The sequence below is a fragment of the Melanotaenia boesemani genome, chromosome 4, assembly GCF_017639745.1.
Source record: "Melanotaenia boesemani isolate fMelBoe1 chromosome 4, fMelBoe1.pri, whole genome shotgun sequence".
NCBI classification, from domain to species: Eukaryota; Metazoa; Chordata; class Actinopteri; order Atheriniformes; family Melanotaeniidae; genus Melanotaenia; species Melanotaenia boesemani.
In genome coordinates, this window is record NC_055685.1 from 4260506 (window position 1) to 4275982 (window position 15477).

Genomic DNA, 15477 nt, shown 5'->3' on the forward strand with positions numbered 1-15477 from the left:
TCACCAAACTCGTCTCTCTTTACTTGCGGAGTGGCAGTAAAAAGAAGCTCTGTAAACTGTCCTCTTTCAGAGGTTTTAGCTCACTACTTTTTCCTGAAAGAATATATGATAGGTTAGATGGATTAGATAAGATAAAATAAAGTTTTGTTGTATTGTTACAATTTACTATATATGTTGGTATATTTTACTGATATTTTAGAATATATTTATGTTGTACATATGTGTGAATATATTGTTACAGATGTATTTAAATATTTCAAATATCTCTCTGTATACTGTATATGATATGAATCAGTTATTTACTTTTTTAATTAAGTAAAACTATTACTGTTTTTCTATGCAAGTGTGTTTTATGATACACCAAATACATCTTGTACTTGGACACAGACGAAATATTTTATTACTGTAAAACCTTCTATCTGCCGGCAAACTATGGTAATAAGCGTTTTCACTGTTTCTAAGCATCCTGTATCAGAACAACATGTCTGACTTTTGCAACAAAGAAAAACGGCTGGAAAATTGACTGAGAACCTGAAGAGTTCTGGTAATTTTTATTCCTTTTTAACAGGTGACTGAACAAAGTGAATGACCGATCCAAGATGGCGGCCACGCGGCTCGTCAGCTCCTACAGGAGGCTGCAGTCAATGTAGCGTCTACTCTTTAAATGTCCATGGTAGGCACTAGGCATGATGGCTGCATCACTTCATCTTCCTCTCTTCTTACCCTGATGCTCCATCACTCTGGGACAGGGTAAATCCGGACGCATCAGTCCACATGACCTTCTTGCATTGCTCCAAAGTCCAGTCTTTATGCTGCTTAGCAAAGTCAAGCCTTTTTATTTCTAATTTTCCGTCACGTCATGTGGAAATGTTCTTAATTTCACTGTTAACATGACCCTGGGTTCTACATCTAATATCTTCAAACATTTAAGTTATTACCAATCACCATCGTACAAGATGTTTTTCTGACAGGCAAGGTCCTGGGAAGAGTTGTTGTTGGAGGGAATAGTTGACTTGTTTGTAGTTGAGATGTGATGCTGAGACTAATTTTGTTTTATATCCTCACCAACATAATCCTTGAAGGCTCTTTGTTGTGTTTTTTTTTTCAAGAATGTACCTCTACAACAAAGCAGTTTTAGTAGTTTCTGCATCTCCTTAGATGTTTTCTCTGCTTGGTGCCATTGTTCTGACCCTTGATGAGCATCTTTTCCTCGACCACAGGATGCATCTTCCCACATGATTGTTTAATGAAACAAAACATGAAAAACAGCTTATTGCATCAGTTGGGGTTAAATAACTCGCTGCAGCTGAACCATCATCATTCACGCAGGATCATGCAACTGGAAGCTCTTACATGTTAAATAAATCCAGGTGGTAACTTTGTTTTATTGGACAGGCTGTGTACATTAGCACTTAGATTTTCTTGAGTCAGACTTTCATCAAATAATCCCTGAGATAATTCTGAAACATAATATCGTTCAATATGAACGTCTTCCAGTGAACTACCTGGAAGAGAAACTAAATCCATCAACCAGCAGTCCGGCAGCTCACTCACAAGTCTATGAGGCATCAGCCTTCTCACATGTTAAACATTAAAGTTAAGACAAGTGCAGCAGAGCACAGGGCCGTACCTGAAAGCAACCAACCACATGAGAATCCTACAGCTGATCTAAACCTGCCGTCTCCACCTTAGCTTTGACAAAGAGAGTGTCGTCTTTAACAAACACAGCATTTCTAGGCGTCTCCAGGGTGTTGAGGGGGATGAAACACGGAAATCCAACAGCAACGTTGCTCACAGCCTCAGCAACGGGTTGCTGGAAGCATTTGTTTGTGGGTTCGGGTCTGAAGCTGAGACTCTGGTGGTTCCTGGCACCACTTTGATCCAGAACAGACAGCGACACGGTCTGCCTGAACGGCCATGGCAACAGAGCATCGAAGTCTCCGGGCATGAGGACCACATAAAGGGACAGGTGAGTCCCCCTCCCCTCCCCGTCTCCGTTCAGGTAGGCTTTGATGGCCATTTTGTAGCCGCAGCGTCCGGTGTGGAAGGGCACGCTGCTCAGACACGGCGGCTGGCCTTTGGCCTCAGTCTCCCTCTTCTTCCTGAAGTCCTGGATCTTCCAGATGAGTCTGCCGTCGAAGGACGTCACCTCTAGCTCCTGCAGGTGCTGCTTATTGAGACTGAGCTGAGCGGCGTGGAGATCCAAGAGCCCCGAGTGATGCTTCAGGTTCTCCTCTAAAGAAACTGGATGGAGAAATGCAGTTAGTGTTAATATAAATAAAAAAATCTAACCAGGAAAACACAAGCTGGTTAAATAAAGTTCTACATGACTGACACAACTTAAATCGGTCCCCATGAAAGCTGTTTTCTTTTTCCTAAATTCTGTTTTCCATTTGTTCCTTGAATTCTGTATTTAATGATGTGACTGAATTTTGTCCAGGAGAACGAGCAGCAAAGGGCTCCGGGCCGGGATTCAAACCTAGGCCGGACTCATATTTTTTTCTTTTTGGACAACTTATGTGTTTCTGTTATACACGATGCTTTCTGCCTTTTCTGCATCGTTGAAATCAAGGGCATCCTAATCTAAATAAAAATGAGGAATGTAATATAACTTATTTAGGTGTTACAGCTTGTAAACCTGAATGGAGGAACTGGTCCCTTCAGTATTAAGTTATTGTGGATAAAATGGGACGTTTTAAACTCCAACTTGCACAAAGCAGCTGAACATGGATTATGTGGGGTTGGATCACATTTCTAAGAGTATCAGAAGTGCTGAGACATTTATTCAGGGACATGTGGGATAATTATTATACTCAGCTGCTCCTTTGAGAAAAAATGGATGTTTTGGATTTTTACAAGCAGACTTTTAGGTTTTCCTACCGATGTGCTCTCTGAGAGCCTCGGCCGCCAACACATCCTGCATCACGGCATCCAGAGACTTTTTTAGCTGCTCCAGCTCATCCCGACCAGAACCCAGTCCTCGAGACACCTGCTGGACTCCCAATTTCACTGAGGACAGGACGTCCTCCTGCCTGCTCAGAGTCCTCTGATCGGAGACAAACACACAGTTAACATCACAAGGACTGAAGCTGCTCCTGTTCGTTCACTGTTAAGGCCCGTTTATGCTCCCTTACGTACATAAACAGTGATGTCCGTTTCAAACATTGTCATACGTTGCCGTCCTCATACTTTTTTTTTTTTTTAAACTTTATTTCAAAGTGTGTTGAATACAATCAGAACAGAATAAATGTTCAACATGCTGGCAGACAACGTCAAATACAAATGCAACAGGCGCATAAGGGATGCGCAAATACAAGAGATAGAGATAGATTTGAAAAGAAAAGAAAAAAAATAAATAAATAAATAAATAAATGAAAAGGGAGGGGGGGCTAGGGATTTTTAAATATACGTAGCGCTTCTAATGTTGTGTAGAGATTCACAGCATTCTTCCCTTTCATGTGACTTAGAGAATAGAAATATTGGTTTAACTCTTTGTGAAAAGCAAAGAATTTGGGTATGGATTTCATAAACCTGTTCTTGTGTATGAAAAACTTTCCAAGTATTACTATGGAGTTGATCAACATATTGTGACAGTTATTTTTAACCATGAAACCAAATAAAACACTTTCTCTTTTTAGAACAGGAACAGGCAGAAATTTAGATAACCAATGAAATAAGTCTTCCTAAAAAGCACTGGTGAAGATACATTCATAGAACATGTGATCTGTGGTTTCAATATGATCGAAACAGAATATACAATTATTACAGTCAAAACCAAAACGGTTATGAAGAAAATTAGATGAAGGATAAATTCCATTGAGGATTTTAAAATGAATTTCCTTGGCCCTTGGAGCAACGGGAGCATTAAAGAAAAAGGATCTCAGATATTCTATATCTTTTTTGGAAAAGAACTTAGAGAGTAAATCACGAGATGTGGAGAATGGAAACAGTTCTTTGTTAAAAATATGTCTAATAGTGAGGTTATTTAATTTAGAATCAAACAAGTTCTTTCCCTGCACCAAAAGCGAAGGAAGACTTGGAATAGCTCCAATTTTGTACAATTGAGATGTCAATAGAAGGGTCTGTTTAGGTATAGCGTTAAAAACCTTTTTGTACTGAGATTTGTCTGAGATCTTAAATTTAGCACTAAAATTCTCAAATGAGAGCAGGTTACCATTACAGTCCAGCAGATGTAAAATAGACCAAATGCCTTTTTCTAACCAGTTTTGCATAAACAGAGATTTGGGTTATATAGAATATATATGTTTGTAAATCATTTTCCAGTAAAGCAGAGTTTGTTGATAAAACGAGGCGAGTTTGTATGGGAGTCTTTTTGGGTCATAATCACAGCTAAGGAGAAAATTAATGCCGCCTAGTTTCATAAATATTTCATTGGGAATGTGATACCAAATTTGTTTTGGTTGCCTTAGAAATTGTTTTAGCCAGTTAATTTTGATAGTGCCATTAATACATTCAAAGTCAATTGCCTTGATGCCACCTTCTTCATAATTTTGGACCATTATACTCTTTTTTAAGTACTGTGTTTTACCTTTCCAGATGAAATTAAAGTTTGCTTGGTTTATCGCTTTAATTGCTTCTTTAGGAACTGCTAGTGATTGAGCTGGGTAAATGAACCGAGAAATGGTTTCAGTTTTTGTAAGGAGTGTTCGACCAATAATAGATAATTCCCTCTGCGACCAAGAGTTGAGATGGGCTTTACATTTTTCCAGGTTTCCCCAGATATTAAGTTTGGTTAGTAAATCCATATTTTTAGTAATCTGTATACCTAAATACTTAATTGTTGTTTTGGTATTGTGCTGTTTTCTGTGGCAGGCGACGGATAGCTAAGCTCCCTGAAAACGGACCAAAAAAACGTGCATAACCAGAAGGATGGACAACACTGTCCGTCCTTCTGCGTATCTGTCTTCTGCATCGAGCATAAATGGGCCTTAAGTGTCCCTCTGCAGACCTGTGAATGCGTCATAATCTGAAATATGATCAGAACACCTGACGGGATTTTGATGTGATAAAAATGAGGCAGACAACAGGTGGAGAAGAGGAAGGAAAGCTGTGATTAAACCTGAGCTGTGGAGATGGTGTGTTTGTAGTTGCTGCTCTCCTGCAGCAGAGATTGGATTTCCTTCTGCAGACCAGTAAGTGTTAAACAATCTGTCTGAGCCTCCTCCTGTCTCATCAGCGCCTCCTCCTGGAGAACCTCCACCTGACACACATAAACACAGGGTTTCTGCTCTGTCTGTATGAGTTTGACACATTTATGAGCATCACTCTGCTACTATTTGAACCTGTTACCTGTTTTTCCAGATGGATGTTGCTACTCAGGACCAACAGCATGTGACGACTGACAGCAGACTCTTCATGCAGCTTCACTTTTTCTCTTTCACCCTGTCACAAAAAGCTCCTCTCATGAGTTCACACACTTGATGACAACCATCATTTCCTCATAAACATCTGTGTCAGGGGTGTTGGTGCTTCATCAGGTGAACCAACCTGGACAGAGCAGCCAAACTTCTTATAGGAACAGTCGGTGTGAACTTTAGGGCAGGACTCTCTGTGCTCCATCAGCTGGAGGGCAACAACATTTCAGTTTTAGATCATATCCCACCAACCTCCAGCTGCCTGACTGTGATGGCTCAGGTGCAAGTTTTCCACACATGTTTTAATGTCAGGTGAAGGATGGAATTTAAGACGTTAGTTGCAGATGAGAAACTGCTCATTTCTGTCTTTGAGAAAACCAAAAGCAGGCGTCTTAACCTCCTTCCACATGTACATACTGCATGTTTATGTCTGAATTTAATGCAAGCACACACAGTAAGGGATGTGCAGCAGTTTTTCCATGTGACTGGATGCAGCGCTGACCTGGTGTCTGAGGACCTTGTGGAAGCAGCCATCAGGGCATTCCTCCTCTACCTCCGGACACGAGCTCTGGAGGTGATCCTGAGAAGCAGAAGGTCACCACAAATACCAGTTGCATGTTCGTCTTTCAGTTTTGTCACTACAGAATAAATTTAACATCTCTACTCCTGAAATCGGGAAATGTTTTAGCTCCACCATGTTCGGATGAAAATCTGACGAAAAGATCTTCTGACCGGAGCTGATGCACTTCACCGCTGTTACCTGGAGGAGGTGGAGGTGGAGCGATTGTCTGCAGTGGGGGCAGAGCTCTCTGCGACGAGGACAGCTGCTGGTCAGGTGTTTCTCCAGGTGCCTCCTCTGTAGCACCTCCTTACAGCCGGTGTTGGTGCACTGCAGCTGCTCATACTGACACAACCCCAGATGCTCCTGCAGGGAACAGAAAGATGGATTTAAGCTTTTTGTCATTATGTTATGCAGGGCCATGGTTCTTAAGCTGTGCTACGTATACTACTGACTCCCTCTACTGTTATGCTCAACCAATGTACAGATTACACTGAGTAATGTGTAAATTACAGATAAATATTACTGTATTTTCAAATCATATCTGGTTTTCATGGTCCATCAACGTTAAACAGAAACTGGAAACTTAAGTTTCCAGTGAGGCTTCCAGCAGCTGCATGTGACCTGGTTTTAAGTTATGAGCTGAGAAGATGTCACATCATCCCATCAGGCCGGTGAGATCACAGATCCAAGGAGAACTTCTCTACCTATTCTGTAAATTATGAGACTCTTCGAGGCTCGCTGACAGGAGGATGGACGGAGGGTCGATCTGAGACTGAAGTAACATCTACATCTCATCAGGGTCATCAGTTTCTCCTCTCACTAACTAGTTGGATCTGCGATCACACCAGATACGACGTCAGAAGACGTCACATGATCGGATCATTGATGGACTATGAAAAACAGATATGATGGATTTAATTAGATAATATACATTTTTTGGTGAGTGTAAATCTGGGATGGGAGGGACAGGCGAAGCTTTTTTTCATGTATCCAGCATTTTTGTTATTTTACTGATTGTAAAAAGTGTTGGTGGGGTTTATAATAATAATAATATTATCTATTTCACATAATAGCTGCCAATAATAAATCATTTTTCCATCTGGAACAAACCGGATGGGAAAAGAGTCGATCTATTTAAATGTTCTTTTCTCATGCATAGCAGTCACTTCAGTGGAAACCTGTTTACAGGCTGTTTTCTGGTGTATGCATGGATAAGGATGGTATATTTGTAAATTTACCACTTCATTGGACATTAGTGAGTCATTCAATACACTGCCACTCACTGTGGAATAAATCAGTGTATTATATGATTTCATAAATACATAAATTACCAGGTTTGCCTCAGTGATAAACATGGAAAGAAAATGATACAGATATATTTCATAGAATACTTAAAATGAATAAACATGACCAGATATTATTCTATAGCTACGTTAATGCAACAGCTGTTGGGCTGAACTGTTTGTGTCCCACCTGCAGCTGGTTTAGAGTGACGACAGATGTGCACGCCGGAGAGTTGGTGCAGTACACTTCTAAGGTGGAGATTTCCCGTTTACAGCAATTGTCCTGGAAAACCTGCAGGGAGAAACTGGTTAAATGTGCAAGATCAAACCAGCTGCTACTGGGATTCAGAAGCCTGACCTGTCTTATTCCTCTCGTGGAGATTATGAGGGCTGTTTGATAAATTCTGTTTGCTGTGTCATGGTATAAATGCTGAAGCACACACACACACACACACACACACACACACACACACACACACACACACACCTAGCTGAAAGACTAAAGTCTGACCTCTGCTGGTGTGATTACAGCTCTGTCCACTGGGCAAACTGGGCTGGATGGTGACGAAATCTCCCTGAAACACAAACCAGATTAAAGTTCAGACCAAGGAACCAGAAGTGTTTAAGGTGGATTTTACCAGTAAGACGGATAAAAGCTGACTGGATTAAACCTGCTCATGACACTCTGGAGTTAAAGATGTTTTAATTCTTCAACCCTGAACCTGAGCTCAGCTGGATGGACATAAAAAATATCTAATCAGATTTGGATTTGTGTAAAGGATTTTGTTTAGACCTCGTTTCATTCAGAGTACATCTTCTGCTATAATAATGATGACCAGTCGCATAATGCAGCTGCATGCGACTGGTCTGGTCAGTCTCTTTAACACACATGTGCTGTCTTACTACTTTAGGTGAAAACTGGATTTTAAGGTGGACTGTCTTACAGCAGTCTTTGGAGGCAGTGGAAACAGTAGATGTGTCCACAGGAGTTCTGCTGGGGATTGAGGACGACTCCTTTGCAGATGGGACAAATAAACTCCTCCCTCAGCTTCATCACAAACTTTAAGGAGTGCTGGATGGAAGCTAGATCAGATTCCCAGGAGGCCATGGGACCAGGTGATCTCATCCTGGACTCCCCAGACTCCTGCCGGGACTCCTCAGACTGCAGACTGGACTCCTGGGATTTAGTTTCTGCTGCTGCTGCCATAAGTCTGCAGAAGACGATGAAACGCATCAGACAGGTGAACTAAAACCTAAATTAATTTTCACTAAGATTTAAAAATGATTTAATTGACTTATTTCTAATACAGTAATTAAATTCTTGTCATTCTTGTTATTTTCTTACATATTTGTTAAGAATATGTCCAGATTTAGTTTTGCTTGACAAAAGATATTGATAGATTTTTTATTTATTTGTTTAAATATCATTCTTAATCATCATCATCATTCTCTGTACCGCGTAGTCCACTGTGGGTCGCGGGTAAGCTGGAGCCTATCCCAGCATTAACAGGTGCGAGGCAGGGTACACCTGGACAGGTCACCAGTCCATTGCAGGACCAACACATAGGGACAAACAACCATTCACACTCGCACACACTCTTAGGGAGAATTTAGAGTAATCAATTAACCTAACATGCATGTCTTTAGACGGTGGGAGGAAGTCGGAGAACCCGGAGAGAACCCACGCACACACGGGGAGAACATGCAAACGCCACACAGAAAGGCCACTGCCTTCAAGGTTTAATGTTTGATTAATTCAAATAACAACAGGCTTATGCATTGGCCCATTCATGCTGGCTACAGGGCATCTTCCATGCAGATTTCCCCTTTCTGGAAGAAAAATTTGGAAAGCAAAACTAAAAAGGAGAGGGTGTATTTTCTGGATTATTATCCACATATATATCGCTATGATTGTAGCCATTAAAAAAAAAAAAAAACACCCAGAGAACAATCTGGGTTGGGGTGATCTCGGCATTTTATTTACCACTTCCACATGGCAGCATCATCACCAGTGCGTCGGCTTTGATCCACAACTCCACTCCACTAACGGTCCACCTCTTGGCCATTCACGAACATGAAGAGAAGATTGTTGAGTGTCTGTATCATTATCCAATTCCTCTCGTCAGTCAGACTTGTGTTCATTGTGCTGAATCCCCTCTCGCATTCGACTGGGATCATGTAAACTGAAGTCATCCATTTTTTAAGGTGTTTGCCTACTACCTTGGTACTTGTACTGTCTAAAATCCTTCAGTAGAAGTACAGGGGTCGTGGGATTTATGTTAAGGGCTCTATGCAGATAAAGCACTTCGATGTTACCGAACAGGTTGCAGTTCTGTTCCCCAGATGGCCATATGGATGGATTCAGCACCACATCAACTGACAGCGTATTGTTCACATTGTCCAGTCTCTTCATGATGTTATCGGTAAGAGCGAGGAAAAACTTTGAGCGAAACTCGTCAGACTGCTTGAGTTGGGTTTCACTCCCTTCAAGGTATTGGTCTTGGCATTTTCCTCTCTTGGAGAACACATGTTCATTCCATCCCTTTGAATCATGGATTTCAGTGGTTTTAGAGCGATGTAGTTTCTGCTTTTGCTGTGATTGCGGTAGCATCCATTCTCTGTAGAAACAGAGAAACGGCCCTCAGGGTTTCTAGAGCATCTTTTACACACGCCATCTCCGACACAAACAACCACCGAGTCATCACCACAAACATCCCTGCGCAATTTGCTTTCTCCTTGGTTAACCGTGTGTTGTCTTCAAACAGGTTCTGAATAGTCTAATAGGACCGTGCAGCTCTCCCACAGAGCTGTCACTGACGTGCATGAGGGCGACATCCAGCAGACGTCAAAAACTTCCCTCACTCTTTTTGCTTGGATACCAAGTTCTGTTGCCACTGCTTCTAGTTCTGCATGTGTTTGGGACTCAGAAAAAAATGCATACAATGAGTCTATGAACATCTGGGAATGACTTCTTTGAGTGATTTTTTTACAGCGTCATGGACGGCAAGTTCCAGCTTGTGGCCCACGCAATGTATCACCACCAGGTCAGTGTTGATTCTTTTGCATCATTGTAGGAACGCCTTTGTATTTTCCCATCTTGACAGAAGCCCAGTCTGTAGCAAATCCGACCAGCCGAGCCCACAGAATATCCTCATTGATTCTGTGTTCACCGAGACACAGTAAAGGCCCATTTATGCTCCCTTACATACATAAACAGCAACATCTGTTTGATTTTCTCCATAGCTCTGCACCGTTATACAAAAAAGAGGGTGGGTAAATCAACCCCTGTCCCCAGCAAATCACACCCTGACTATAACACAAACCTTTACAAGAATCCAAAACAAATATATCAATTAAAGCAAAATGCTTAGAACTATGAGCATTTTACTCTGTTCATTGTCAAGCCTGTTGTCTTTAAAATCTTTAATCTTTTTTTAAAAAATATATATATATATTTTCCACTATTTTTGTGCCTTAAATTCATGTGATAGCATAGATACTGCATGGCACGTATAAAAAGACCATTTTAAAAGTTTTCATTATATCAATGTTTTTTTTTATAGAAAATTTGCTACATCGTAATTACAGCGTTAATCTACTTTTGGTGTACTCTGATCATTCCGTAAAAAATAAACTGAGTAGTTCCCTCTTAAACTGTTCTGCAACCGGAAGTGACATCACCGAGTGCCGGTCACACGTTTTTATTTGAACACTAAGGTTTTTCTATAATGATTTTATAACGCAGGTAACAGAGTTGATCTGTAGTGACAGATACAACCATATACTTTTAAAAATGTAATATCACGTAATACAGAAAATAAAAATGATGTGCAAATGATTTTAGTAGATAATAGATAGAATAAGCACAAAACCCTTGCAGATTACTGACTCATGAGCCAAACACAGTCAATAATTAGTGGGGCAGGAATATTTTTTATTTAAATCTGACCTAAAATACACAACAAACATTAATGATGAAGTTACTCGTAACGATAAAGTGTAATACGGCAGAAACAAGTCAGATCCGGGTTGTGACGGACTCCAGATCAGTCTGCAGGGAAAATCCCCGCTGCTGCCGTTTTCCTTCCTTTCACATCAACTTCTCCTGATCGGGGTTTAATTTATCTTTACAACAGCTGTTTGCGCTTTTATAACATCCAAACTCTGATAAACGGCACCTGATATTCCCGCGAGTTGTTTTACTTTCATTTTCCTCCGTCAGTCCATCTTAGTTCAGCTTTTGGTGCCATTTCTTACCCCGTGAGTGAAATCCCTCTGTGGTCATCAGAAAAGCCCCCACGTTGCAACCAGCAGGTCGATCTGATGGATTTATTCCTCCTGCTGGTGGGATCTGATCAGCAGAGCAGCTGCAGCAGCAGAGGAGGAAACCAAAACGTTCAGGAAGTGAACATCAACAACCTGCTGCCGCCTTTTATTACTGAGCAGTGAAGGAGGAAACACATGATCTCTTGTATCAGATTCATTAGGTCCGTGTAATGGATCTGGTACAAGAGATCCTGTGACCACGATTTAGTCTTACAGTAAGAACTGTAAAATGATAATTTTCTAACATTTTTTAGATCCAGATGTTTCCAGATGCAGATCAACAAAATCGAGCTTCAGGTTCAGTTTCACCAGGTGATTTAAACAGCAGCAAGATTCATTTCAGAGGGATGCGTCTGGTTTCAAAGGACCAAAATACAGAAGATATATCTTCTACAAATGAAGTGCACCAGTTTATACTGGTTTCAATCTAATTGGTAATATTTCTGAAATATGCTGCTTTACAGTTAAATTTAAGGTTAAAATTTTCAGGAGCTAAAAGATTATTTTACCCTGAATTTGTTGCATTTCCGATGGGGATACCAATTTTCCAGTTTTCCTTTCGATTCCATACCATTTATTTATGGTACGTTTTAATCAGTATCGATAATCGCACGATTGAACAGGTATTAATATTTTTATTACAAGGGCAATATCATGAATAAAACTCATGTGCATAAACACTTTAAAGAAATGTCTAGAAAATTATTATAAAATATACATATCATAGATTAAATTAGATAAGATGCAAATAAATGTAATAATAATAATAATAATAATAATAATAATAATAAAGTAATTAGACAATGAACAATATAGAAATAATGTGTTTTCTTTCATTGAAAAAGCAAAATGCTCAAGAACCTGCATTAAACCTGTAAAATATTAAACATAACATCATCCCCATTAACCTAACACTAGCATCGCCATCATCATCTTTAAATAACGATGAATCTGATAGGCTACCATAATAACGTGACATAAAAGGCAAGGCAGTTTATTTGTACAGCACATTTCATGTACAGGACAATTCAAAGTGCTTTACATAAACAAAGGCATTACAGATATTAAGAAATAGTAAAAGGCAGCAACACATAGTAAGAATCACAATAAAATCATAAATTACATAAAAATAATTAAATGCAAGATTAGTTAAAAACTTACCATGTAGATTTCATGCATATTCGCATGAAAAAGAAATGTTTTTAACCTGGATTTAAAAATGTCTACATTTAATGAAAGTTTAATCTCCACTGACAGTTTGTTCCACTTGTTTGCAGCATAACAGCTAAATGCTGCTTCTCCATGTTTAGTCTGGACTCTGGTCTGGACTAGTTGACCAGAGTCTTTGGATCTAAGAGCTCTGCTAGGTTTATATTCTCTGAACATATCACAGATGTATTCTGGGCCTAAACCATTCTGGGATGTAAACAATCAGAAGGGTTTTAAAATCTATTCTGTGACTGACTGGAAACCAGTGTAAAGATTTCAAAACTGGTGTGATGTGTTCAGATCTCTTAGTCCTGGTTAAAACTCTAGCAGCAGCGTTTTGGGTGAGCTGCAGATGTTTAATGGTCTTTTTAGGAAGTCCTGTTAAAAGACCATTACAGTAATCCAGCCTACTGGAGATGAATGCATGGATGAGTTTCTCTTGGTCTTTCTGGGAGACTAGACTTTTAATTCTGTTGATGTTTCTGAGCTGGTAAAAAGCTGTCTTAGTGACAGCTTTGATGTGGCTGCTGAAAGTCAGATCTGAGTCTATCAACACTCCTAGGTTACGAACTTGGTTGGTGATTTTAAGAGCCCGAGTCTCCAGGTGTTTACCAATGCTGACCCTCTTCTCTTTGCTACCAAACAGAATAATCTCAGTTTTGTCTTCATTTAATTGTAGAAAATTCTCCCTCATCCAGGTGTTTATTTGCTCCAGACACTGACACAATATGTCTGTTAGGACTGATACTTGACCAGAATCAGTATTCAACCTAATGTCATTTAACACTTTGACCAGAGCTGTTTCAGGGCTGTGATGAGGTCGGAAGCCGGACTTAAATTTATCAAGATTTCCCCTTTTATTTAAAAAGTTATTAAGCTGGTGAAATACAACTTTCTCAATAATTTTGGAAATAAAAGAAAGGTTAGAGACAGGGCTATAATTGTTCATTATTATTTGTTTTCTCCCAACTAAACCCAACAACCTTCCTTTTAGATCCAATTCCCACATCACTTTTAAAAACATTTTATGGTTTCTTTGAGCCTGAGCTTTTAAACATAGTAAATTACTCTCTTCAGACGGGTGTCTTCCCGGCTGCCTTTAAAACGGTGGTGGTGAGGCCCCTTCTGAAGAAGAGTAATTTAGATCCAGACATTCTTGATAACTACCGACCTGTATCCAACTTACAATTTTTAAGTAAAATGACAGAATATACTGTTTTTATTCAATTACATGAGTTTTTGAATCAACACAAGATTTTAGAAAAATATCAGTCTGGTTTTAGGACAAACCACAGTACCGAGACGGCCCTTTTAAAAATTGTTAATGACCTCAGACTTAACTTAGACTCACAGACACTTTCTGTCCTGGTTTTACTGGATCTTAGTGCCACCTTCGATACAGTTGATCACCAGATTTTACTAGACAGACTCAAAAGTCTGATGGGCCTCTCAGGTACTGTTCTTAAATGGTTTTACTCCTATCTCACAGATCGCCAATTTTATGTAAGTATGGATGCATGTTCCTCAGGAATCCATAAAGTCAAGTGGGGTTTCCCCAAAGACAGAGTTTAGGCCCAATACTTTTTAATCTGTATATGTTGCCGCTTGGGGATGTCATCAGGAGACACGGCATTGATATTCATCAGCTATGCTGATGACACACAGCTTTACATCGCCGTGTCTCCTAATGACCTGGAGCCAGTTAACGTCCTTTTAAATTGTATTTATAAAGTCATGGATGGCAGAAAACTTCTTACAGCTTAACCAGGACAAAAGTAAAGTTTTAATTATGAGTCCTGAGGGCAAGAGAGAGATTATTTTATCAAAACTACATCATTTTAATTCTTCTCAGTGTGTGAGAAATCTAGGTGTTCTTTTCGACTCTGAGCTGGATTTTACTCCACACAGAAGTATAAGAAAAACTGGATTTTATCATCTTAAAAACATCGCCAGAGTCTGCCCATTTCTCTCTCTTGCCAGCATGGAGGTGCTGATGCATGCCTTTATTTCAAGTAGATTAGATTACTGTAATGCCCTGCTCTCTGGTCTTCCCAGAAAGTCCATTTCAAACCTACAGCTACTTCAGAACTCGGCAGCACGAGTTCTGACGAGGACCAGAACTCAGAACATGTGTTCCGAGGACGGGAACACATGAAACATCAGTTTTAAAATCGCTGCATTGGCTCCCCGTGTGTTTCAGGATTGATTTTAAGGTTCTTTTATTAGTTTATAAATGTCTTAATGGTCTTGGGCCATCCTATCTATCAGACCTTCTTTTAAGTCATGAACTCTCGCGGTCCTCTGGTACCGGCCTTTTAGTTGTTAACAGTCGTTATACTGAAATAAAAAATGCTTTTAAAAAGTCGGATGCTATCATGTCCAGAGTGCATGTTGTTGATTTCAAATATCAAACTGTTTGTTGTTGGACTTTTAAATTGACCATATTAAATTGCGACATAACATCAGAAATATTTCCAGATTTTAGACACAGACTAGTTTTCTTGTTTGACTGTGTGGAATTAATATTTTGTCAAATTGTTTTCCTTTTTGGGCTAAAAAAGTTGGCAAATTGGTTGCATTTCTCAGTGGAAAGGAGCTCTGGGCTTATCTGTATAGGAGGATTAGTAAGTTTTTCAATCATAGCAAACAGAGTGCGAGAATTGTTGACATTCCTGTTAATCATTTCAGGTAAATGCAGCTCTCTGGCCTTGCACAGCTCATT

General features: G+C 39.8%; 1 protein-coding gene across 2 annotated transcripts; it reads right to left on the reverse strand.

Annotated features, from left to right (window-relative positions):
* Positions 1-419: 419 nt before the first annotated feature.
* traf5 (Tnf receptor-associated factor 5) lies at positions 420-11637 on the reverse strand. Of its 2 annotated transcripts, XM_041983082.1 has the most exons (12): positions 11478-11637; positions 8165-8431; positions 7732-7795; positions 7411-7512; positions 6136-6300; positions 5878-5955; positions 5509-5583; positions 5311-5403; positions 5081-5221; positions 2881-3046; positions 1631-2244; positions 420-1239 (listed from the first exon to the last, which is right to left on the reverse strand). In XM_041983082.1, the coding sequence occupies exons 2-11, from the start codon at positions 8425-8427 to the stop codon at positions 1658-1660; spliced, it is 1734 nt and encodes a 577-aa protein (XP_041839016.1). In that variant the 5' UTR covers positions 8428-8431; positions 11478-11637; the 3' UTR covers positions 420-1239; positions 1631-1657. The 2 variants fall into 2 exon arrangements, with proteins under 2 accessions (XP_041839016.1, XP_041839014.1); XM_041983080.1 differs by having other exon boundaries at positions 421-2244.
* Positions 11638-15477: the final 3840 nt, after the last annotated feature.

Excerpts from the sequence above, each read along its gene's own strand:
- traf5 (XM_041983082.1), bottom strand. The coding sequence starts at position 8,427 with ATGGCAGCAGCAGCAGAAACTAAATCCCAGGAGTCCAGTCTGCAGTCT. Across the intron at positions 7,796-8,164 it reads CACTGCCTCCAAAGACTGCT|GGAGATTTCGTCACCATCCA; the intron begins GTAAGACAGTCC and ends TTTGTGTTTCAG. Across the intron at positions 5,222-5,310 it reads ACATCCATCTGGAAAAACAG|GTGGAGGTTCTCCAGGAGGA; the intron begins GTAACAGGTTCA and ends TATGTGTGTCAG.